The following is a 25,177-nucleotide window of genomic DNA, read 5'->3' on the forward strand; positions in this document are numbered from 1 at the left end:
ATGCTTAACTGACTGAGCCATCCAGGCGCCCCTTTAGCACTAATTTTACAAGCACCTTTTTCCCTTCACTCTTCTCAGAAAAATTTATATTGGCCTACTGCACATTCAAAAAATTGGGGGAAAATGCAGAAGCTAGAAACACGGTTTATTTTATAAAATCGTATTCTATACAAGCAACTTTGTGCTCATTTACCTGGATGGTAACCCTGAATGCTTTTGTAGGACTGTTGATGGGTTGGCAGTTTGAAAGTGCCTTGAGGCCAGGCCAGACTTAGGTTTGGGTGTGGAGGACATGCAAAGGCTGCCAGAAGGAGCGGCCAGGGCTGGGTTTCCCTGGGACTTCGTGTTTCTTCTGTTCTGGCTTCAGTAAGTGGTGATTTGAGGATGGAAGAGTATGAGCAGGTGGTTTGGGAAGAAATGCAAGAGAAATAAAACCTAAAACCATTTTTTGTTTGCTTCAAGATCACACTCACAAACTTGGTGTCAGTGAACGAGAGGCTGGTATACACACCCCATCCGGAGGACCCTGAAATGTAAGCCATCGCGTCCTGGGATTGACACGTTGAATTCCAAGGTCAGGGTGGGCTGGAGCGTCCCCTTCCTCAGGCTGCTCAGTCCCTTTACTTCCTGCTTTTCTGTAGGACTGTGCTCACACAAGAAGCCATCATCACCGTGAAGGGGATCAGCCTCGGCAGCTACCTGGAAAGTCTGATGGCCAACACAATATCATCCAATGCAAAGAAGGTATGGATCTCAGTCCCGGGCCCTGTGTGCACCCCAGGTGTTAAGTGCCAGATTTAGGGGGTGAAAGATATAGGTCCGGAAATCCTACTGAGTGCTGCGGCCCTCCATTACCAGCTGAGCTCATGATGGATGTCACAGCATTTTCCACTGGGACATTCAAACCTGGCCGCAGGGAGGGCTGGCCCAGGCCTGAGGGGAAGTGCCCGGTGAATCTGGAACGTAAACTCAGCGGAAGCAACCACCGCTTCCAAGAGCCAAAATAGCACAGGCTCAGTGAACAGAACAAACCCCACACGTTAACATCTTCAGGCAGGTTATTCGGGAATTGTCGTAGTACAGCCTACTGAATAGGCACCTAGCGGCTTTGGCTGAACCTCTCCTCTGCGAAGTTCCCTGGAGTCAGCTGCCGTCTTTGCGCCTCCCCCCTGGCAGGATTTGGGAATAAGCTTTGTGGAGGTGGCAGGAGAAAGGTTGGATCGCAGGAGGCCGTCCTCCCCAGGTCCCTAGCTGGAGGGCTGCCTTAGTGAGGCGGACACTGCTCACGGAGTCCAGGTTGCCCCTCCTCTCCAGCACAGCTGATGGAAAGAGCTTGGATGTGTGGAAGCCGTTATACGAGTTCAAGGTAATGTCACTCGAATTCAAGGTAATGTCACTCGCCAGAGCAGGGCCTTTGCTGTTTACCTTACCTCACTGGCTGACGTCTTCCTGGCTGTCCTCCCTTCCCCTGCTCTCTCCTGGTTTGTTTTGGTCAGAAGCAATTCTTCATTTTGGGGATCTGTGGGATGCCTACCGTGCTTGGCATAATTTAACTGGAAAGCCACTCACTTCTGGCTCGCATTTAGCCTAGGCACTGATAGAAGAGCAAGTCTTCCCTGTTTTTAAGAAAAGCCCTGATTTGAGAAATGTTGGCATTAGCTCAACTCAGTTCAGGGGAGGGCGGGTGGGGGGGGGGCGGGGAAGGGGGTATGCAGTGCCCAGAGCCGCATGCCTCGTGTCCTCACTGCAAGCCCTCTTGGGAGGAGACAGAACCTTACTTACCTTTGTGTGGCCAGTGTCTGGCCTAGGGCAGGCGCCCTAAATGTTTGCTGAAGAAAATAAATTATAGGAGGAAGGGACTACTTGGTGAGTCCAAAGCCACCTGAGACCTCTTATGAGAAAAGTCAGGGGAAACTCAGTGAGGCCAAATGATTTTATTTCACTTTACGTTAGTGACTGCTGTGTTGAATTGCTCCCCCCCCCCCCCCCCCCCCCCCCCCCCCGCTCCAGCTGTGTTACCACTTCAGTGCATCCCAGCAGCTAGGACGATGCCGGAACAGAAGACAGGAGAAGGGGAGCAGGTCGTCCTGGGATTTGGGTGGGATGAGTCACTGAGAAGGCGGTGAGGTTGCCCCCTCGTCCTGCACTCAGGAGGTGATAGCGTAGATGGTAGGTGCCCGTGTTGGTGCAGCCTGAGCCTGTGCGAGAATTTCAGGCAGAACACCTACCACCTTATTTCTGAGCTTGAAAAATTGCCTGCTTACGGTGAAAGGTTATTCACAAATGGTTACTGTGTCTCCTTTAAAGCCACAGCGCTTTTCTTGTGCCATTTAAAATCCAGGTTGTGGCTAGCCGTCTGCAGTTCGAGAAGCAGGATTTCTTTTTTTTTTTTTTTTTTTTTCAACGTTTTTATTTATTTTTGGGACAGAGAGAGACAGAGCATGAACGGGGGAGGGGCAGAGAGAGAGGGAGACACAGAATCGGAAACAGGCTCCAGGCTCTGAGCCATCAGCCCAGAGCCCGACGCGGGGCTCGAACTCACAGACCGCGAGATCGTGACCTGGCTGAAGTCGGACGCTTAACCGACTGCGCCACCCAGGCGCCCCGAGAAGCAGGATTTCTTACACCGTGTTGAACTCTTTCTTTGTTGCTCCAGGGGTGGGCTGCTATTGAGTGGATAATTGAAAATTCTGAGCACGCTGTGAGCTAACGGGGTCTGCACCTGCACCTTGTGATGAACAGTGGTAACTATGGTATTCTTTAACCCGGTAGAGAACCTAGCATCTTGCTAACCGTGTGCATGGTGTGCAGTGGGGGGTGTTTACAGGTGCAGCTGCATGTGTCTCCAGCCCGGCGCTCCTTAGTGTCTTCTGTAACGGAAGCAGTCATTAGTTCATCCTCTTCCTAAATTATCTTGTTTCATGGCAGGATTTATTTCCCAGGAAGACTTGATCATTTGTTATCTGGTCTCAGATAGAGGCAGTTCAGATTTTCCCAAGCCATTCTCAGGACCTGCTTGCCTAAACATTTCCTGTCATTAGCGCATTATCAGAAGGAGGCTTTCACTAGTAGTTCCAGACGGTGTCAAAGGCTGATCAAATGGGAGAATTTTTTCATTTTGGGCAGGGTCTGAATATTTGTACATGTTCTTATAAAGAATGCTATGTGCCTTTGTGTCAGCGCTGCGGGCTCGGGGGGAATCCTGCTCCTCGCCTGCTGCCAGCCAGCACCCAGCCACGTGACTGCCGCTGGCTTTTTTCTTTTAGTGGCAGAAGCCATTTCTAGCATCTTCTTGAGCTTCACAAACATTCCTTGATTTCCTAGGCCACCAGTGACTGGATCGTCAGGAAGGGATTTGACACTTAATTGGTCGGCAGTCATCTTCATACTTCGTAGGAAAGTCAGGGTTTCCTGCTTCCCTCTGTTTAGGGAATCCTTATACTCCTGCCTTGAAACCCCTCACCCTATTGATTTTCCATACTGTGCTGCTCTGGGCCCCGCTTCCCACGGTTGGTCTGTCTGTGTGTCTGCAGCATGTGTGTGTCAGCAAATGGGGACTGTGTGGTTCAGCCTCCTTTAAAAGCTTCCTACTGGAGCCTAAGTTTGCCAGAGCCCTTCACCTTGAACCCAAGGTTGTGATCTGCCGCTGGGTCTCTCTTCTTCCATGGATGCACCACTAAGGTGGCCACGCATAGAGAGCCTGCCCGCCTGGTGAGCATAGTGTGTGTGGGCAGTGTGGTGTGTGTGATGTGTCACTCTGAGTTGTGGACTCTGTCACATTCTGTTTCCTCATAAACTAGAGCTAAATTGCCTCAATCTTTGATCAGATGCCTCACCCAAAAAATCAAAGAAGAAAGAACAAAAGAAAAAAAAGGAAGGAAGAAGGCAAGGAAGAAAAAAGGAAGAACTAAGCGAGCCTTGAATATGGTTCGCCCAGTCTGGGAGAGGTGTGGAAACTTCTGGAATCTGCCACTTGCCTGGTCACAGCCTCCACCGGGCTCTTCGGCTGCGACATCTCAAGACAGGAGGCCTGTCTGTTGCAGAATGAGACCCGCAGAAGAGAAGACCCCTATAGCAGGAGAAGGGCAAGGGCTGCAAAGCTGTCACCCTGCCGCTGCCCACGGCCCCACCGCCCCTGGGCCAGTGTTGTCAGACTGCTCTTGTGCCTTGTCTGTTCTCCCCTAGGTAGCAGCTCCCGGCAGTTTTCTGCTGACTCTTGGGATCTTACTAAGCCACTCTTTTCCTGGTGACTCCCCGTATCCCACCCCTGCCCCTTGATCACCTGTCTGCACCGCAAGCCTCTTCACACATATCTGGGCGCTGTCACTTCAGATGCCGCTGTGGTGCGTCCTTCTCACCATTAGTGCAGATCTGCCCACGCTGGAGTAGGGGCGTCCATCCCCACAGCTGCGTGTGTGGGGACAGTACCGTGAGTTCTCCTGTCTCACGGTTGGAATTGGTCAGGGGAGCCAAGCACTGTGCCCCATGCTGCAGCTGGCTTGTCCTGCGCTCTGGGACCAGAGGCCCCAGGGGCTGAAGGCCTGTGTTACTTGTCATTGTTCAGACCTGTCTGTGGGGATGCTCACACAGAGTGGCTGTGACGAAGTAGTAAAAGTGCTTATGAGCCTAAGCTGTCCTGTTAGCTTTAGGGTACTTCCAGGTGGGAATTTTAACTTTCCTGTTTTCAAAAGTCGAATGTAAAATCTTTCAGTATGCTTCAAATTCTAAAAACTTGAGAGAAGGCCTCCTCCGTAAACAATGAGTAGCACTGTGTTCTTCTGTTTTTTAGGTCGTGTTTTTTGTTTGATAACAGTACTTCTAATCCAAAGGAAATGACATTCATTTATATTTGTATCAGAGTGTGTTTTATGCATAAAGCTTATGGCAACACAGAATTAAAAGATTTACGGTAAAAACAAACCCCGCTCACCCCTTTGGCAAAGCGTTTTTCTGTCCTGCTGAGGGAACGCTCAACTCTTTTGGCAGCTTTTGGCCTTTGCTGCTAGATTTATAAATAAATAAACATACCCTGTTATTTCTTGATTTGCCAAATTTAGACGCTATCTAGGAATTATTTACCTCTTTGGTAGATTATTATTTTCTCTCTCTTATATCTTCCTTCTCTCTCCCTTTCCCCCAAAATAGCTATGTCGTTTATGGTTGAAAGCACAGAGTTTCCATAATTTCGAAAATACAAATGCCTAACTGTTGTTTATTACTAAGCCATAATTGCATTTTCCTTCTTATGCAATTTCCCCCCACCTAGGGGATAATAATTCTTTTCATCTGTTTAATTTTATTTTTTAAAAGTCTCTGGCTGAGTCCTTCCATACTCTTACCCACTGTTAGCAGTACGTCATAACGTCATTTTCCACGGGTCAGTCTTTTTGGGCAGCACACCCATTCCCAGTTTCCATGGTGCCATCCATTCTGGAAGCCAGGCCTCGCTCTCTGACCAAACAGCCACGTGGCTGTCATCCCCTTTTCTGGGCATTCCTGGGCATTTCCTTGGCCTTCTCTCCTGGAGCCCTTGTTTCCCTGCTTCCCTGCCTTCCTCTTTCTGTTTACTGTTACAAGATGGGGAAGGACATCTCTTTGTGGTTTCTAAGACTTGGTACATCTGAAAATGTCTTTTCTGTTCTCATACTTTGTTCACAGCATAGCTTGACATACAGTTCTTTAAAAAAATATTTTCACTCAGAATTTTGAAGGCATTTTTCTATTTTTTTCCACTCAGATTATCAACTTCTGTATACGAATTATTTCTCTCTCTGGAAGCTTTTAGGGTCTTTTTATCCTTGATGTTCTGAAATTTCATGAGGTTAAGCCTTATTTGAAGTGATCTTTTAATATTATTATTATTATGTTTATTTTATTTTTGAGAGAGAGAGCACGAGTGGGAGAGGGGCAGAGAGAGAGGGAGACACAGGATCTGAAGGAGGCTCCGAATCTGAACTGTCAACACAGAGCCCGATGCAGGGCTCGAACTCATGAACTGTGAGATCATGACCTGAGCCAAAGTCGGACGCTTAACTGACTAAGCCACCCAGATGCCCCATTTGAAGTGATCTTTTAAAATTCATTGTGCTGCACTGTGCATGTTAAATTCCTGGTTTTGATATTGTAATTATGCATGATGTTATTAGGGGGAAGAGGGTCAAGGGTACATGGGACATTCCTGTATTATCCTTGCAGCTTCCTGTGAGTCTATAATAATTTCAAAATTAAAACTAAAAAAATATATAAATAGTAACATCATGGAAAATGGTAGAGGTGGGTGCTCCAAGAATCTGTCCCTCCACTGAAACAACCAATAAGCTGGCAAAAAATAACAGAATCAACTTTTGTAGAACTGTGGATTCTAATAGAATACTTCAACCAGGGGAGCATTTAATGAATCCTGATTAATCTACCCTGCAGATTTTGGACTTGCCAGCCTCCATAATTATGACCGCTAATTGCTTAAAATAAATCTCTGTCTATATTTACACATTCTATTGGTTCTGGTTCTCTGGAAACCCTAACTAATACATTATTAGAGCTAAATTGGTATTGATTCAAATTATATTTTTCTGAGTTTAAGATGTTAATTATAATCACCAGGGTAACTAATAAGAAAATAACTAAAAAATATCCAGAAAATAAAAGGGGAATGAAAATGGTACACTAGAAAAAAAAAAACCAACACAACAGACGAAGATGGAAATAATTCAGGAACAGAAAGTTTTGGAACTCAATAGAAAACAACTAACAGTGTAAAAAAAAAACCCAAAAAACAACTAACAGTGTAAAAAGTTAGTGCTTCTTTAACAGTAATTACTTTAAAAGTAAATAGATTAAATTCACCAGTTAAAGGACAGAGATTGGCAGAATAGATGCAAAAACATGATCCTACTATATATGCCGTCTACAAGAGACTCACTTCAGATCCAAAGACACAAATGGGTTCAATGTGAAAGATGGAACAAGATATTCCATGTAAATAAGAACCAAGAGAGCTGGAGTGGCCATGCGCGTATCAGACACAATCTACTTTTGGTCAAAAAAATGTTATAAGAGACAAATAAGGACATTATATATCAACGAGAGGGTCAATTCATCAAGAAGATAAACGTTACAGCCATTTACACACCAAGCTACAGAGCCCCCAAATATATGAAGGAAACATTAGCTGAACTAAAAGGAGAAATAGTTCTACAATTATAGCTGGACACTTCAATAACCCACTTTCAACAATGGGCAAGACACCTAGACAGAAGATCAATAAGGAAACGGAGGACTAGAACAACACTATAAACCAACTTGACCTAACATATCCATAGCACACTTCACTCAACAGCAGAGTACACATTTTTCTCAAGAACACATGGATTATTCTCCAGGATAAACCATGTGTTAGGCCAAACACCAAGTCTCAATAAATTTAAGAAGACTGAAATCACAAAATATCTTTTGTGATCCCAATGAAGTGAAATTAGAAATCAACAATAGGGGCACCCGGGTGGCTCAGTTGGTTAAGCATCTGACTTAGGCTCAGGTCATGATCTCATGGTTTGTGAGTTTGAACCCCGCATCAGCCTCTGTGCTGACAGCTCAGAGCCTGGAGCCTGCTTTGGATTCTGTGTCTTCCTCTCTCTCTGTTCCTCTCTCTGTCTCTCTCTCTCTCTCTCTCTCAAAAATAAATAAACTTTAAAAAAAACAAAAAGAAATCAACAGTATAAGGTAAATGGAAAATTCAGAAATATGTTGAATTTTTAATGTATATTCTAACAACTAGCGAATCAAATAATAAATTACAAATGAAATTATAACATTTTGAGATGAATGGAAATGAAAATACAACATATGCTATGAGAGCAGTGATCAAAGGGAAATTCATAGCTGCAAACACCTATGTTTGAAAGATCTCAAATCATTAACGTGACTTGAAGGAACTAGAAAATGAAGGACAAACTAAACTCAGAACAGAAAACTAAACTAGAGAATAGAAAAATAGAATCATTGAAATCAAAAGTTGTTTAGTTGAAAAGATCAACAAAGTTGAGAAGACTTTAGTTAGACTGACCAAGAATAAAAAGGATTCAGAATAAAAATATCAGAAAAGAAAGTGAGGCATTACTACACATCTTACAGAAATAAAAGGATATAAGAGAATACTGTGAACAGTTGTATACCAACAAATTAGATCATCTATATGTGATGGAGAAACTACTAAAAACACACAAATTCCCAGAACTAATTTAAGAAGAAATAGAATCTCAATAGACCTATGACAAAGACATTGAATCAGTAATTAAAAACCTTCCAACCAAAGCTTCTCAGGGGGCAGCATAGGAAGAAAGCCCTGAAGTTTGGTGTAACTGCAACCTAGGTAGATGGGCTAAAGGTAGGCATCTGGTCTGACTGCTGACACTGCCCAAGAAGAAGCCTGCATTGGCTCCAGACTGGTACATTCTAACAATGCAGGGATCAAACCCTGCCCAGTGAGCCCACAGCAGACAAAGCGAGTCATTACAGATGACTGATCTGAAGACAAATGCATCCCAGGCATAACAGTAGGACACACGTGGCCCACATAGGAGACTTCCCTGAACTGCCTGGTTCTGGTGAACAGGAAGCATTATACTGCAGGGCACTGTGGGACCTCTTCTTCATAAGGCCACTACTTTCAAGATCAGGAGACGTGGCAGACTTTCCTAACCCATAGAAACAAACACAGAGAGTTAGACAAAATGAGAAGACAGGAATATGTCCCAAATGCAAGAACAGGACAAAATCACAGCACAAGAGCTAAATGAAATGGAGCAAAGCAACATTCCTGATAAAGAATTCAAAGTAATGGTCGTAAAGATACCCACTGGACTTGAGAAAAAGAGTAGAGGATCTCAGTGAGACCTCCAACAAAGAGATTGAAAATATGAAGAAAAAAAAAAAAAAGAACCAGCCAGAGATAAGAACATAACTGAAATAACAAATACACTAGAGAGAAATGGTAGATTAGAGGAGGCAGAAGAATGAGTCAGTGATCTGAAGACAGGGTAATGGAAAGCAACCAAACTGAATAGCAAAAAGGAAAAAGGGTAGTAAAAAATGAGAATAGGTTAAGGGAACTCAATGACATAACTGTAATAACATTCATAAAAGGATCCCAGAAGGAGGAGAGAGAGGGAGGGGAACAGAAAATTTATTTGAAGAAATAATATCTGAAAACTTCCCTAATCTGGGGAAGGAGACAGACATCCAGATCCAGGAGGTGCAGTGAGTCCCCCAACAAAGTCAACCCAAACCAAGGAGGTCCACACCAAAACACATAATAATTAAAATAGCAAAAAATAGTGATAGAGAATTTTTAAGAGCAGTAAGAAAACAGTTACATACAAAGGAAACCCCAGAAGGCTATCAGCTGATTTTTCAGCAGAAACTTTTCAGGCCAGAATAGTGGCAGGATATATTCAAAGTATTGACAAGAAAAACCCTACAACCAAAAATACTATACCCAACAAGGTTATCATTCAGAATAGAATTAGTAATAAAGGGTTTCCCAGACAAAAGTTAAAAGTGTTCACCACTAAAGCAGACTTGTAAGAAATGTTAAAGGGAATTCTTTGACTGAAAAAACAAAAGTCATAATCAGGAGTAAGAAAATTATGAAAGGAAAAAATTTCACAGGTAAGTGCAAACATATAATAAAAGTAGTAGATTAAACACTTATAAAACCAGTATGGAGTTTAAAGCACAAAAGCAGTAAAATCAAGAATATCTACAAAAATCAGTCAAGAGATTCACAAAATAAAAGGATATAAAATATGACATCATGTACATAAAATGGGGGTGGAGGAGTAAAAATCTAGTGCTTTTAGAACTTAAGCAACAATCAACTTAATAACATACACTACTGTACGTGTAAGATGTTATAGATGAGCCTAATGGTAAACATAAATCAAAAACCTATAATAGATATACAAAAAAATAGAGAAAGGAATCCAAGGCATAACATTAAAGAAAGTCTTCAAACCACTAGGGAAGAGAGCAAAAGAAGAAAGGAAAGAGAAGAACTACAAAAACAACTGTAAAACAAAATGGCAACAAGCAAAATTTAAGTGTAATGGTCTAACGCTCCAATCAAGACATAGTGTGAGTGAATGGATAAAAAAGCAAGACCCATATATATGCTGCCAATAAAAGACTTACTTCAGACTTAAAGACACCTGCAAATTGAAAGTGAAGGGACAGAAAGACGTTTACTATGCAAATGGAAGTGAAAAGAAGGCTGGAGTAGCAATACTAAGAGAAAGACTGTAATGACAAAGAAGAACATTACATAATGATAAAGGGAACAATCCAACAAGAGGATATAACAATTGTAAATATACATCCAACATAGGAGCACCTAAATACATAAGGCAACTATTAACAGACATAGAGGAAGAAATTGACAGTTATATAGTCATAGTAAGGGACTTTGACACCCCACTTACATCAATGGATATATCACCTAGAGAGAAGAAAATCAACTAGGAAAGAGTGGCTTTGAATGACACATTAGATAAGATGGAGGTAACAGATGTATTCAGAACATTCCATCTGAAACAGTAGAATACACATTCTTTTCAAGTATACATAGAATATTCTCCAGAATAGATGACCTGTTAGGCCACAAAATGAATCTCAATAAATTTAAAAATTCAATAAATTAAAAATATCATGCATTTTTTTCCAGCCATAATGGTATGAAACTAGAAATCAATCACAAAAAATTTGAAAGAACACAAATACATGAAGAATAAATAACATTCTACTAAACAATGAATGGGTCAACCAAGAAATCAAAGAGAAAATTAAAAAAATACATGGAGACCAATGAAAATGAAAACATGAAGACAAAAAATGAAAACAATGAAGATTTTGTGGTCCAAAATCTTAGGGACGCAGCAAAGCTGTTCTAAGAAGGAATTGTATAGCAATACAGGTCTACCTCAAGAAACAAGAAAAAGCTCAAATAAACAACCTAACCTTACAGCTAAAGGAGTGAGAAAAAGAACAAAGCCCAAATTCAGTAGAAGGAAGGAAATAATAAAGATTAAAGCAGAAATAAATGAAGCAGAGACTAAAAATACAATAGAACAGATCAATGAAACCAGGAGTTGGTTCTTTGGAAAGATAAGTAAAACTGACAAACCTTTAGCCAGACTTATCAAGAAAAAATAAATAAAATCATGAATGAAGGAAAAAAACAAAGCAAAACAAAACCAAAAATAATCTGCCAACAGAGAAAAGACCAGGGCCAGATGTTTTTACTGGTGAATTCTACCAAACATTAAAGAATTAATGCAAATCCTTTGCAAACCCTTCCAAAAAAGAGGAGAGAATACTTTCTAACTCATTCTGTGAGACCCAATATTACTTTGATACCAAAGTTAGGTAAAGACCCCCAGAGAATAAATCTAGACTAATATCCTTTATAAATATTGATGCAAAAATCTTCAACAAAAGATTTATATTATAAATATTGATGCAAAAATCAAGCTGGATCTAACAGCATATTAAAAGGATACACACCATGACTAACTGGGATGTATCTCAGAAGCAGGAGGGTGGTTCAAATACAAAAATCAATGTTATATTGATTAATATTAACAATATTAATCTCATTAATTTTGTTAATCTCATTAATCTCATTAATCTCTATTAATCTCATTAATAGAACAAATGGAAAAAGCCCCACATGATTATCTCAGTTGATGCAGAAAAAGCATTTGAAAAAACACCCTTTCATGATGAAAACACTATTCTGGGAATAGAAATAATAATTCTAGAAATAGTTTAGGTATAGGAATAGAAAAGAACTTCCTCTCCATGATAAAGGGCATTTATGAAAAACCCACAGCCAACATCCTATTCAATGATGAAAGACTGCAATCTCCCCCTAAGATCAAGAACACGACAAAGATGTCCACTGTTGTCACTGATGTTGAACATTGTGCTAGAAGTTCTAGCCAGAGCAGTTAGATAAGAAAAAGAAGTATTAGGCATCCAAACTAGAAAGGAAGAAATAAAACTATCCATAGTCATAGATGGCAGATCCTATATGTAGAAAACCTTAAGCCACCAGAAAGCTAATAAAGGGTATTTAGCTAAATTACAAGGTACAAGATCAACACATAAAAATCAATTGTGTTTCTTTACAATAGCAATGAGCAACCTCATAAGAAAATTAAGGAAACTATGGAATTTACAGTGGCATCCAAAAGAATAAAATACATGGAAATAAAACAAGGTGAAGGACTGTACATGAAAATTACAAAACATTACAGAAAGAAATGAAAAAAAAACCCCATAAATTAATGGAAAGACATCCCTTGTTCGTGGATGGGAAGACTAATAATTGTTAAGATGGTAGTACTACCCAAAACATTCTGAAAAATCAAGACAGTTCTTATATAAAAATTTCTATAGCTTTTTTTTTTTCAGGAATGGAAAAGCCCATCCTCAGATTCATACGGAATTGCGAGGGATCCTGCATAGCCAAAACAATATTGAAATAGAACAAATTTGGAGGACTCACACTTCCCAATTTCAAAACTTCTTTTTGTTTTGTTTTGTTTATTTTTGAGACTGTGCACGCATGAGAGAGAGAGAGAGAGAGAGAGAGAGAGAGAGAGAGAGAGAGCATGAGCAGGGAAGGGGCATAGGGAGACAGAGACACAGAATCTGAATGAAGCAGGCTCCAGGCACTGAGCTGTTAGCACAGAGCCTGACATGGGGCTTGAGCCCATGAACTGCGAGATCATGACCAGAACTTAAGTCAGACGCTTAACTGACTGAGCTACCCAGGTGCCCCACCAATTTCAAAACTTTTTACAAAGCTACAGTAATGAAAGCAATTTGGGACCAGCATAAAGATAGACAAATAGGTTGGTGGAATTAAATTGAGAGTCTAGAAGTAAACCCATGTATCTATGGCCAATTGATATTCAACAAGGGTGCCAAAACAATTCAATGAGGAAAGAATAGTCTCTTCAACAAATGGTTCTGGGATAACTGGATATCTACATATAAGAGAATGAAGTTGGACCATTACTTCACACCATATCCGAAGACTAACTCAAAATGGATCAAAAACCTACAAATAAGAATAAAAACTATGGTGCCTGGGTGGCTCAGTAGGTTAAACACCCTATTCTTGATTTTGGCTCAGGTCATGATCTCATGGTTCATGAGATGGAGTCCTGTGTCCAGCTCTGTGCTGACAGCACTGAGCCTGCTTGGGATTCTCTCTCTCTGCCACCCCCCCCCCCAAATAAATAAACGAACTTAAAAAAAAAAAAGAACAAAAACTATACAACTCTTAGAAGAAAACATAAGGGTATATATTCATGATCTTGGATTTGGCAATGGATTCTTAGATATGACTACAAAAGCATGAACAACAAAAGAAAAAGTAGATAAATTTGACTTCATCAAAATTAAAGTTTTGTGCATCAAAAGACACTGTCAAGAAAGTGGAAAGACAAGCTACATAATGGAAGAAAAAATTGCAAATCACATATCCAAAAAGGATCTGTTATCCAGAATGTATAAAAAACTCTTTACAACTCAACAACAAAAAGACAACTCAATTTAAAAATGGGCAAATAATATGAACAGACATTTCTCCTAAGAAGATATACAAATGGCCAATGAGCACAAGAAAAAATGTTCAACATCATTATTCATTAGGGAAATGCAAATCAAACCCACAGAAACCACTCACAACCACTAGGATGGCTGTAATAAACTAAATGGAAAATAAGCATTAGCAAAGATGTGGAGAAATTGGAAGCTTTGTTCATAGTGTTGCAAATGTAAAATGGTACAGCCACTCCACCCCTAGTTGTATACCCCAAAGTACTGAAAACAAGTACACGAATATTTGTACATGAATGTTCACAGTAGCGCTACTCACAATAGTCAAAAAGTAGAAACTCAAATGTCCTTCAACCGATAAATGGTTACATAAAAGGTGGTCCATACATATGCTGGAATATTATTCAGCTATAAAAAGGAGTGAAGTACTGATCCACAGTACAATACGGATGAATCTCTAGAACATTATGCTAAATAAAAGAAGTCAAATGCAAAAGGCCACATACTATATGATTCCATTTGTATGCAATATCTATCATGGATAATCCATACAGACTGAAAGTAGATTGGTTGTTGCCAAGGGGAGAGGGGAGGTATAAATGGGGAAGAATCTGCTTTATGCATTTGAGATTTCCTTTTGGGGTGATGAAAATGCTTTGGAACTAGACAGAGGTGGTGGTTGCACAACAGTGTGAATGTACTAAATACCACTGAATTGTATACTTGAAAATGGTTAACTTATGTGAATTTCATTTCAGTAAAAAAGAGGAAAATATATAGCTGTAAACACATACCTACAAGTACACATGCATACATAAAGCCTTTGTATGTCAGCAAGACATCAAAAACAAAGAAACAAACAATTCATTGTGTTGGGAACTTGGTGGTCCCTTTGGTTCTGGTAATGATTTCTTTGACGATTTCCCCACCATTCTCTCTTCTTTTCTGGAAGTCCTCTTGGTCATATTGGATTGATCTCATAATTTTGTTCTGTTTTCTCTCATCTTTGTTCTACCTTTTGGGAGGTTTCCTGGACTTTATCTTCCAAGAATTTCATGAGTTTTTATTTTGGCAAACTGCAGTTTTAATTTCTCTTTCCTTTTTCTTATGGGATCCTGTTCTTGCTTCATAGATGTAGTGTCCTCCCTCCTCTCTCTGCAGGTAAACACTAAGTGAAGCTTTCTTCTGCATCTGGGTGTCTCCTCTGTGCCCCTTTGCATGGGAGGCTTCCTCGGGTGTCTTTCATGCTGACGTACCTGACACAAGCTGAAGTGGGGGTGAGGAGTGAGGCTTGCTGGCTGTTGGGCTCACTGCAGGTCATCGAGGGTGTCCTGTGGCCTTTTCCACCGCCCCCCTCCCCATTCCCTTCTCTCTGAAGTGGTTCAGTTTCTCCCAACAAGACTCCTCAACCTTTATTTTTTGGGGTGGAACCCAGGGGTCTAAGAGTCAGGCTGTTAAATGGTTTTCAGCCTGTCCCTTGCTGTCCCCTGTGTGTCCCCTCTCTCTGGACAACCCTTGGGCTCTGAATGGCTTGTGTTGGACCCCCTCTACCGCATCACAGCCCATGCCTCTGCCTTCCAACTTCTTATGGGCAGTGAGGGTGCTGACTCCGTGGGTTCTGAAGTTTTGTTTCAGTTTTATTCCTGATAGTTTAATGGACATTTCAGCAGACAAAGGGCCAAAGGTTTTTTTTCCCCACCATCTTGAAATCAGAGTTTTGCTCGCTTTTATAAAAAGTATTCCCTCAAAAAACACATAAAAGCAATCCATGTTTATAGTTAAAACACACGCACACACATGAGTCTCTGTTGAAGAGTGAAAGCCTCCCCTTTAGAGGAAGAGTTCCTGGGCTCTGCCAGTTAACTCCTGATTTTTACAAAGGTTTCCAGAAATGTTTTAAGCAAATGCCAAGGATATATGGGTTTGTTTTCCTTTTCTTTTATTAAACACAGATGGAACCATACTGTGTATACTGTTTTGTGCCTTTTTTCTATTTTTAAGCTACATTGTCTTAAAAAGTTCCCTCTTGAAGTTTAGCTGTATAGCACTGACGTCTTAATTCCTCAAGGATTTGCAGGTTCCTTGCAGATAAACCCTGGATTTGCAAAGGCAGTGGGTGCAGGGCAGAACATCTGTCACTCTGCTGCAAAACTGCACTCTGTCCCATGTATCAGCCTAGACACCGAACCCTTTCTCTAGTGACAGCCTCTCGTTCCACTTGTAGGTAACTCTGTTCCATCTAGTGTAACTGTATAACCTTGTAGAGGTAATGGTGTAAAAACTGTCATGTATAGAGTCCTTTTAAAAGGGAACATGGAAATTTGTGAGTTGGGAAACCACATTTGGAAGCAGGGATGAGTATCAGAAAATGTAGATTATCTTGATTCCTCTACAATGTGCAGGGATGCCCAGCGTAGTTTCAGAGGAAGATGGCATTTTTAGGGCAAGTGCATGTAAACAGTTACCCAGCCACTTCAAATTTTTGGTGGATTGAAGTGTGATAAAAATAAGCATATTCATGTGTTGGTTTTTTTATTCTCCTAGGCTATTATAAATAAAAAAATTTTAAGAGAGTCATTAAGAAAGTGGTAGTGATTATTTTCAAAATTTGTTTAGTATAAAATAGTTTGGTTTTGTAACTTTCGTTTTGGTCTGGGAATGGATTCAATATTGATCTGTGCAATGCTTTCTATTTGGAATTCATTATAAGCACAAAAACAAATTCTGTATGATAAAATATCATGGAAGCTGGGTGGCAAAGCCAGGTGAAATTAAACCTTGATTTTTAGTTTGAGAACACGTTCTCAACTTTAATTACAGAGCATTGCATCACAATGAATACCTGTGATCACTGCTGTTGCACTGATGTTCAGTAGGTACCCCCAGCACCTGGAGGGGCCTCATTTCCTGAGATGCCCTCTGGCAGAAGTATGAGAAGATAAGCGTGATGGGACCTGAACAGCCACTGTCTTCATCTCACCAGTTTAGAGGTGGGCACATCCCTGGGCAGGGGGGGAGGGTTCCTCAGTGCTGTTCTCTCGGCAGGGTCGCGAGGCCTTGGAGTGGGTGATTGGCCGACTTAACACGGAGCTGGAGGGCCTGGCAGCCCCCGCCTGCGCCAGAGCGTGAAGCACCAGCGGAGCCCAGGACCCGGAGACGCAGGTGCAGCAGCAGGTGGCAGACGTTCACCCCCACCCCCCAACTCCCCGCTCCGCCCCCCGGCAGTGGGGCTGCGAATTCGCTCCACACTTGGTCTGTTGGAGCGAGCATGTGTGATCAGTGCATGGCTACTCTGGAAAGAGAGTGAATTTGCTAGATCTTGGTCTACGGCTTACGTTTACCTTCTTTATTTTTTTAAGTAGGCTCCCTGCCCCCCCCCCCCCCCCCAGGGTGGGACTTGAACTCCCGCGCGCTGAGATCAAGGGTTGCATGTTCTACTGACTGAGCCAGCCAGGTGCCCCTAGCTTACCTTTACTTTTATCTTTATTATTATTATTTGATGGAAAGTTTTGTTTACTAAACACGTTAGATTTCTGATATCCCTTCCCCAGAAGCCAAGGTATCAGAGTGTAAAAGGGAATGGCTTTCTCCCATCATTTTCAAATAGAAGTTTCTCTGGGTTTTTGTCCTGAGTCGGTTGTAATCACAGACCATGGATATTCCAGGTCTGGCTGTGGCTCTCGGATCCAGCGTCAGTGCTCCAGGCGGTGGAACACCGTCCTTTCAACGCACGCTGTGTGTGGGGCCTCCGTGCCTGCCCCCGCTCAAGTTTGCGGCCATTCCACAAATGTGATAGCTGTTCTGCACGCACACTTAATTTACTGACTGATCTTGAAGATCAGTCTGTCTTGAAGACAGACCCTAGATTTAATTTAGGAGATGGGTTTTTAATTATATGTATACAGCGAATAACAAAGCATCCCCGTTTCATTTTAGTTTCTGAACAAGAAATAGGGTACTTTTTTCGTTTTAACCAAACCAATCAGTTTAGGTTTTTTTTTTAGAAGAGAAATGAGTTATCAGGAGAAACTATTTTGGTAATGTCCTATTACTTGCCTAATGCTTTATTTTATTGCCCAAAGCACAGAAATAAATCCAGAATCCTACCTCCTTTCCTTAGTTTGCAGTGTTACCTCCCTGTTAGTGTGGCCTTTTGAGTTTGGTGGAATAAAAGTTGAATACACCAGTTACTGTGTCAACTCTTCACCTAAACTAGAAGGCACTACAGCTAAACAAGAAGCTTCCTGTTGGAAGCTGGGCTTCCCAGAGCTCTGTGAGCGCTCTAGGCGATCCTGTGGTCTGTGTATTGGTACCTGTCTTCTGGTTAGGTAGCTACTTCCATACAAGCTTTCTAGAAGCAGAGCCAGGAGCTCTCTGGAAATAGGTTTCCCTTTTTGTAGGAAAATTGGTGGTACTCAATATTCTTTGAAGACTGTTCCACCTATGTGGCATTAGAACCAACTATTAAAACTGTATCTGATTTGCACCAGTGGCTTTTTGGCTTCTAAAGAGTAGATGACTATTTGCCTCCAGCATTTTTGTCCTCACATTAAGGGTTAGGCATGCTTTGATATAGGAGTTAATTGCTGGGTGTCTCTGTTAGGAGCTTCATTTCCATCACCCCCTGAATAGTCTTCCCTAGCAGATCTCTCCTTATGGTTGAGCCTTAGTGAATGCCCAATATATTCAGAACAGGTGTTCATAGGTTCTGTTACAACTTCAGTATCCGAAGAGGAAGTAGGGTTATTTATTTGGGTGACTTTGGTGGCTGAGGAGATTACCCTTTGTGAGGCAGCTGTTGGATTATAGGTATGTAGGAGTAAATCTGGGCAGCGTGTGACTGCTCCATACCGCTTCAGTTTCCTCCTCATAAAACGCAGACACTGAACCCAGCTCCAGGATCGAACCAGGGAGCAGACATGAAGCGCCTCAGTGCAGCCTCGTGGCACCTTGGTCCACGGTGCTGGTACCACTGGCGCTGGCCCGCCATTGGGCCAAAGAGTCCCCTGGGGGGGCGCCACTGGGCAAGGCTAGAATTGGGAACACTGGGCTTCGCTGATAGAACACTTTTTGAAGCGAGGGCATATTTTAACTTTTATCTTCACTCGTAAAGAAGTAACTGTCCATGAGGCAATTGGTAAGACATTAATGAGTACAACTAAGGACTGATTTAGATTTCTGTCCTTCACTGCTCATCATGTTCTAGGCTTCTCTTCACCTATTATAGGACAGTCTGCTTAGGGCAGGGTTGGCAGACTATAGTCTATGAGCTAAGCATGGTTTTTGCATTTTTAAAGAGTTGCAAATAAACCCCCCCCCACATAGAAGAGTATGCAGCAGAGACCATATGAAGCCCACCAGACCTAAGACTTCCTATCTGGCCCTTAAAGCCAACCCCTTTCTTAGAGATTCCACTGCATCTCTTAATCAACATAAATCAAACTAAATTTGTTCCCTTTCACCAAACTTTCTGCTCCCTCATTTCTAAGTAGTGCTGCTTCCATTTGCCAAGTACAAAACCTGAGTTATTTAAGACTTATTTCTCTGGCCCTTTCTGTAGCCATATGCAAACCAAACATTCCTTTAAAAGGTCTCAGATCAATTCTGTGTCTTCTCATTTCCCTGTCGAAGTCTGGTTTAGGTCTTATGCGGTGTGGCCAGCTTCCAAGACAGCCCCCAAGGAGGCTGCCTCCTAGTGGCCATGTCTATGGGTGGTCTCTTCCCACACTGAGTAGTGTGTGACCAGTGGGATACTGCAGAATACTCCACGATGCTCTGTGACTTCCCAGGCCAGGTCATAAGAGACGCTGTGACTTGTACCTTGCTTGTTCGTGCATCACCTGCTCTGGGGCAAGCCAGCTGCCATGTCATGAGATGCTGGAGGAGCCCAACAGGGAGGTCCATGTGGTTGGGAGCTGTGAGAGGGAGCCATCTTGGAAGCAGATCTTCTAGCCCCAGGGAAGCCTTGAGCTAACTACAGGCCTAGCTGATGTCTTGACTGCAACCTCTGAGATGCCCGGCCAGAATCACCCAGCTAAAGCTGCTCCGGATTTTCTGACCACGGAAACTTGTGAGATAATAAATGTTTTCTGTTTCAAGCTACAGTGTCTTGGGGTTAATTTGTTATGTAGCAACAGGAAGCTAATCTTCACTTTATATTAAATTTGTACAATCACTTTCTAACTCGTCCCCCCTTTCCTTCAGTTTCACTTCTTGTCAGATTATTCCAAAATAATCTCATCATAATTTTCCTTCACTTAAAGAGCTACAGAGGTGTCTCATTCCTTTTTGGAAAAAGTCCAACCCAAGGCCTAGGCATTGGCCCAGATGACTCTGATGCAGGTGGGCATCAGGTTGCACTGTGGGCAATATTAGATCCTCTCTCCCCCCTGAACCCACTTTAAAATCAGCTTCCAGGACTCCTGGGTGTTTGTCAGTTGGTTAAGCGTCTGACTTTAGCTCAGGTCACGATCTCACAATCTGTGAGTTTGAGCCCCGCGTTGGGCTCTGTGCTGACATCTCAGAGCCTGGAGCCTGTTTCAGATTCTGTGTCTCCCTCTCTGCCCCCTCCCCCACTCACCCTTTGTGTCTCTCAAAAATAAACATAAAAAAATTTTAAGATAAAATCAGCTTCCATGAATGTGTCCTTGACTAATACCAGCTTACAGCTTACTATATATTCCTAGACATTTATGCTGCCTTGGATCTCTTTTTAAAACTGTTCACATATTTGACCAGTTTACAGTTCCTCAGGAGCCAAGATCAGATGTTCTGCTTTGCACACACAGTTCCGGCATTCATAAGTGCTTTGGTGATGTGAGGACTGAAGTTAGAATCCTAGCAGCTAATAAGAAATGCTGGAAATGTAGCAGGGCTATAAGCACAGCTTAGGAGTTAGACCTCAGGCTGGATGCTGGGCTAGTGGTTTGACCTCAGGCATATGACAACCTTGTTATTCCTGTTTCTCATCTGTGAGAGATGGTATTTATGGTACCTACTTCACAGTTGAGTATTCAGGGAGATAATGTGGCTGAGGGTGTTCAGCACAGTATCTGATATAGGGTATGTGCTGAATAACTGGTAGCTACTGAAAATCAGCAAAATGTTTTTTAAATTATGTGTTAATAGTAACATAGCACAGAATATCTAATATCATAATGCTTATCTTCATAGCTTTCCTTATTCTCTTTTATTGACCAAATTGTTTTAATACGAGAAATTTGAAATACAGTTGACCCTTGAACAATGCAGGAGTTAAGAGTCACTAACGCCCCCCCCAGTCAAAAATCCCCATATAACTTTTGACTCCCCCCAAACTTAACTACTAATCGTCTACTATTGATCAACAGTCAATTAACACATATTAAACATATATATATATATATTCTATACTGTATTCTCACAATATAGTAAGCTAAAGAAAATATTAAAATCAAGAGAAAATACACTTACAGTACTTTACTGTATTTATGAAGAAAAAAAAAATCCACGTTAAGAGGCCCCACACAGTTCAAACCCATATTGTTCAAGGGGCAACTATAGTTTAATATTTTTAAAATTTCAGTCCAGTTGGCACATACACTTTTATCAAAATGTAATGATTACTACGGGGCGCCTGGGTGGCGCAGTCGGTTAAGCGTCCGACTTCAGCCAGGTCACGATCTCGCGGTCCGTGAGTTCGAGCCCCGCGTCAGGCTCTGGGCTGATGGCTCAGAGCCTGGAGCCTGTTTCCGATTCTGTGTCTCCCTCTCTCTCTGCCCCTCCCCCGTTCATGCTCTGTCTCTCTCTGTCCCAAAAATAAACGTTGAAAAAAAAATTTTAAAAAAAATGTAATGATTACTAGTAAGAGTTAACTCCCATAATGTAAAAGAGGCAAGTGGTAAAAAAGTTAATGAGTACAAACTCAGTACTGATAAATACACCCCTTGCATTTAAGTAGTAGCTTCAATTATAGGTCTCTAGGGTCTCTATACATCTGTACATCCACCTGTTAGTGGGAAAAAGCTGGGTCAGGGAGGCAGGGCTGTGCATGGTGACTCCACTCAGGAGCTCTAGAAGAGAGCCCAGAGAGGAATGTGTAGTGAGTGCCATGTAGGAGTCAGGTAGAAAACCCAGATTGGCAAGTAGGGTTTCTGGAGCTCCAAGTCAACCATGTCAATGGTGTGAGCTACCGCCTCAAGCTTCTCTATTCTAATTAGTTACTTTAGGGCTGCAGTGATTTGTTGACTTTGAGGAAAGACAAAGGGGCTGTACGTGGCAGTTGTCTGTTAAAGAGCACAGATTAGAACTGCATCGATTGTTTTGAAGACATGTTGATGGTTCCACCTTTGTATTTCTTTTTCTCATTTCCATACTGAACCTGCTAATTCGTTAGTTAATCCACTCCGCAAATATTTATTCAGCATCTGTTACATGCCAGGCATTTTTCCAGAAACTGGGGATATGGCAGTGAAGAAATCTGACAGAGATCCTTGTCTTCATGGAACAGTTTAGTAGGGTGTTAGGTGCTAAGTGCAATGGAGAAAAAATGCAGAAGAGAGGAGGGAGAAGTAGGAACTGTAGCAGGGAGACAGGAAAATTAAGAGGCTATTTAAGGCAGCCACTTGGGAGAGTAGGCACATTCTGTAGAGCCACACAAGACAGAACCAAGGGGTAAACAATGGGACTAAATTACATGGCTGAACTTCCCAACTATTAGAGCTGTTCAAAGATAGAACTTTACAGAAATAAGTGTCTCCCTGATCCTGAACATGTTTAAACAGAGCCAAGAGCTTGCCATTGGCTGGAGTGAGTGAGGATCGAATGCCTTCTTGGATCACTTTGAGCTCTGAAAGTCACTAGTAGAGTTCAAATTTGGTGGAGAAGAGAGCCAGGCAGGGATGGGGTCTACAGCACTGAGAGGGCCAAAGAGACAAGGTTCTTGGCTGGGGATCCCATTACTACACTGGGAAGTATATATATTGGGGGACTCCCTGTAGTTGTGGTAACTGGCTCTTTGACCAAGCTGGATAACAAGAGTTGTCTGTTTGTTTACTGCCTCTTAAAGCAATGAAGATAGTCTGTTATATGTAGTTAGTTGCCCATATAGCTGCCTGGTTCTCTTTATATCTCTGACAGGAAAACACACCACATTGTGGGAACAAAGACTTGCCAGGTCTGACAAGGTCTTCCTGTTGCATAGGGTTGGGAGATGAACCTTCAGTAACCAGATGTTGTTAGATGTAAAACGCTGTTTTTGTGTGTGTGTGTTTTAAATATATATCAACTTGTCTTTCCGAAATTTTTCTTCTACATTTTGGGAGATCTACTGAGGAATTTTTTTAGATTGAGTTACAACTGACACACACAAGGACTCAGATTCTTTATAGTAATTGGTAAAGTTGATTTTTTTTGTCTTTGCCTCCCCAAGTTTCAAATAAATGCAGCATACTTTGTGCTTTTTCTTGCATTTGTGTATTATACATCATCAGGTTTGTCATAAACACAGAAATATTGCTTGGAAAGTATCATCATTTCAGCCTTCACTTTAGTGAAAGGGCTGGCTTGGATGCACAAAGGCTTTTCTCAATTTCTTGTTACGGTTGGCTCAGGCCCTCCGCTGTTTACTGGTTGGTACCTATGTGGTACTGGTTGTTTGATCCAGTGTGTTGAATGCCTCTCCTGGATAAAACTGACCTTAGAGATCACCTCATCCAACACCCTTGCTTTAAATTGTAAGAAAATAAAATCCAGAAATGTTAAGGAACTTTCGCCATGTCAGATGGCTGTTCTGCTGTCAGGCCGGAGCACAGTGAAGTTAGAGCCATTTCAAATACTTGAAACTAGGTACCGCTGAAAGAACCTGCTTTGCTGACTACAGACTAGTTTTTTTCCATTATCGGGACGAAAGCTCATCCTGAAAAATCCTTTTCCCTAGCAAATCCCATTTTGGAACAGAGTAAGGTCCTGTTCTTACTGAGAAGGAAGTGTGTCTACCATTGGCTACATCTGGAGGAATATTTTAGGCTGTCCTGGGAGTCACATGGAGGCAGGATGCCTGCTGTGTTATGCCCACAGTGCCAGTCCAAATTTATATTCTGTGAATCTGACTTCTGAAATGACCTTGCTACCGTGCTAGGAAGACTTGAGGCTTTTTCTCTCATCATGTTCCCTTTCCTTGGTGGGTAAGCTGGAATCTTCTTAGGCTTCCTTCTCTCTTTGGGATGTCTAAGATAAAAATTTCTTCCTTTTAGAAGTAGAAGTTATTCTGGGTTTTGTTTACGCCGTTGGCTCTACACAGCAGTGGCTACGTTGTTCAGATATACCTGTGCAGAGCCTTGCTGTTCCTTCTATTTCTCCCACATGCTTCCCTACAGCTTTTACACCATGTTTGCTTAGGAACTTGATATTCAGTTTGGCTCTACAGAAATTCTCAATTCATCTTTGGCATTTCCACTAGTCTGAATACTGCTGCTCCTGGGAGGAACTGGGATGTGATGTCCTCTGCTGTGTCACCCTAGGGGAAGGGACTGACAGACAATTCCTGCAGCCACAAGGGAACGCCAAAGCAAAGAATATATGGGAGGGCAAACTTGAAGTGAGCAAGCTTGCTCAAGGTGGTCCCTCCTTGCCAGCCACACCCAAGGTGAGGGAGTTCCCCGCCTTATTTCAGTCCACAGACAATGAGATTCCTTAGTGCAGCTTGTGAGAATGCTCCCAGTGCAGGACCCATGGGGCCAGGGCCTCTGGGCAGCAAAAGAAATCTGAGCACGGAGTTGTGTCGAACATGGCATAAGTTTAAACATCCAGAGGATCTTTAAAAGAAACTTTTGATGCCCCACTTTTCAAGAGCCATGTCTTGTCAGTTCTGAAGCTCTTTTATTTACATTGCTTCAATAATGCTGAAGTGGCTTGGGTTTTGCTGCCAGCATCAAAATCCAACAGTAGAAAGAGAATTGCAGATTTTTTTTTCCCACAGTTAACATCTATTCTACATACGTAAATTATACATTGGGGTGCCTGGGTGGCTCAACTAAGCGCCTGACTCTTGATTTCTGCTCAGGTCATGACCTAACAGTTGTGAGATTGAGCCCCGAGTTGGGCTCTGGGATGACAGCACAAAGCCTGCCTGGGATTCTCTCTCTCCCTCTCTCTGTGCCCCTCCCCCATGTGCACACACATGTGTGTGCTCTCAAAATAAATAAACTTAAAAAAAATTAAATACATAAATTATACATCATAGACATTTTAGTGGAATGAGCCAGAATAATAGTGCAAATCCAGTCTGCCATGCCATGCATCTGAACATTTAATTAGTGTAGGCGGAGTTTTATATTAAGTAGGTTCTTACCTCCTGAACTTTTTGGGTGGACAAAAGGAAGTTTCTAGACATGGGCCTTTGGCTAACATGGGGGAAGAAGGAGCATACCCTATATGAACATTATAATGAATCTGTGTGTGTGTGTACCTGCACATTCTGCAGAGGGACAAGAACTAGAGTCTTTAAACACATCATATGTGCAATCAAGCCCTTTCCTAAAAATAGTTCTCATTACAAAATGCTAGACTATGA

The 25,177-nt window shown here is 42.0% G+C and overlaps 1 protein-coding gene across 6 annotated transcripts in view; it reads left to right on the forward strand.

Moving 5' to 3' along the window:
- Positions 1-19,728, forward strand: part of PRELID3A (PRELI domain containing 3A) — a 32,571-nt gene extending 12,843 nt beyond the window's left edge. For 2 of the 6 annotated variants that reach the window (XM_030336952.1, XM_032595416.1), the window contains exons 4-7: positions 463-533; positions 642-744; positions 16,672-16,788; positions 17,292-19,728. In XM_030336952.1, coding sequence (XP_030192812.1) covers positions 463-533; positions 642-744; positions 16,672-16,755 — 258 coding nt within the window. In that variant the 3' untranslated portion in view covers positions 16,756-16,788; positions 17,292-19,728. Of the gene's footprint in view, positions 1-462; positions 534-641; positions 745-1,176; positions 2,377-2,656; positions 5,891-16,671; positions 17,004-17,291 lie in introns of those variants that run through there. The other 4 variants (XM_030336955.1, XM_030336954.1, XM_030336956.1 and 1 more) reach the window with 4 other exon arrangements.
- The last annotated feature ends 5,449 nt before the right edge of the window (positions 19,729-25,177 follow it).

This window comes from Lynx canadensis, chromosome D3 (genome assembly GCF_007474595.2).
Source record: "Lynx canadensis isolate LIC74 chromosome D3, mLynCan4.pri.v2, whole genome shotgun sequence".
NCBI classification, from domain to species: Eukaryota; Metazoa; Chordata; class Mammalia; order Carnivora; family Felidae; genus Lynx; species Lynx canadensis.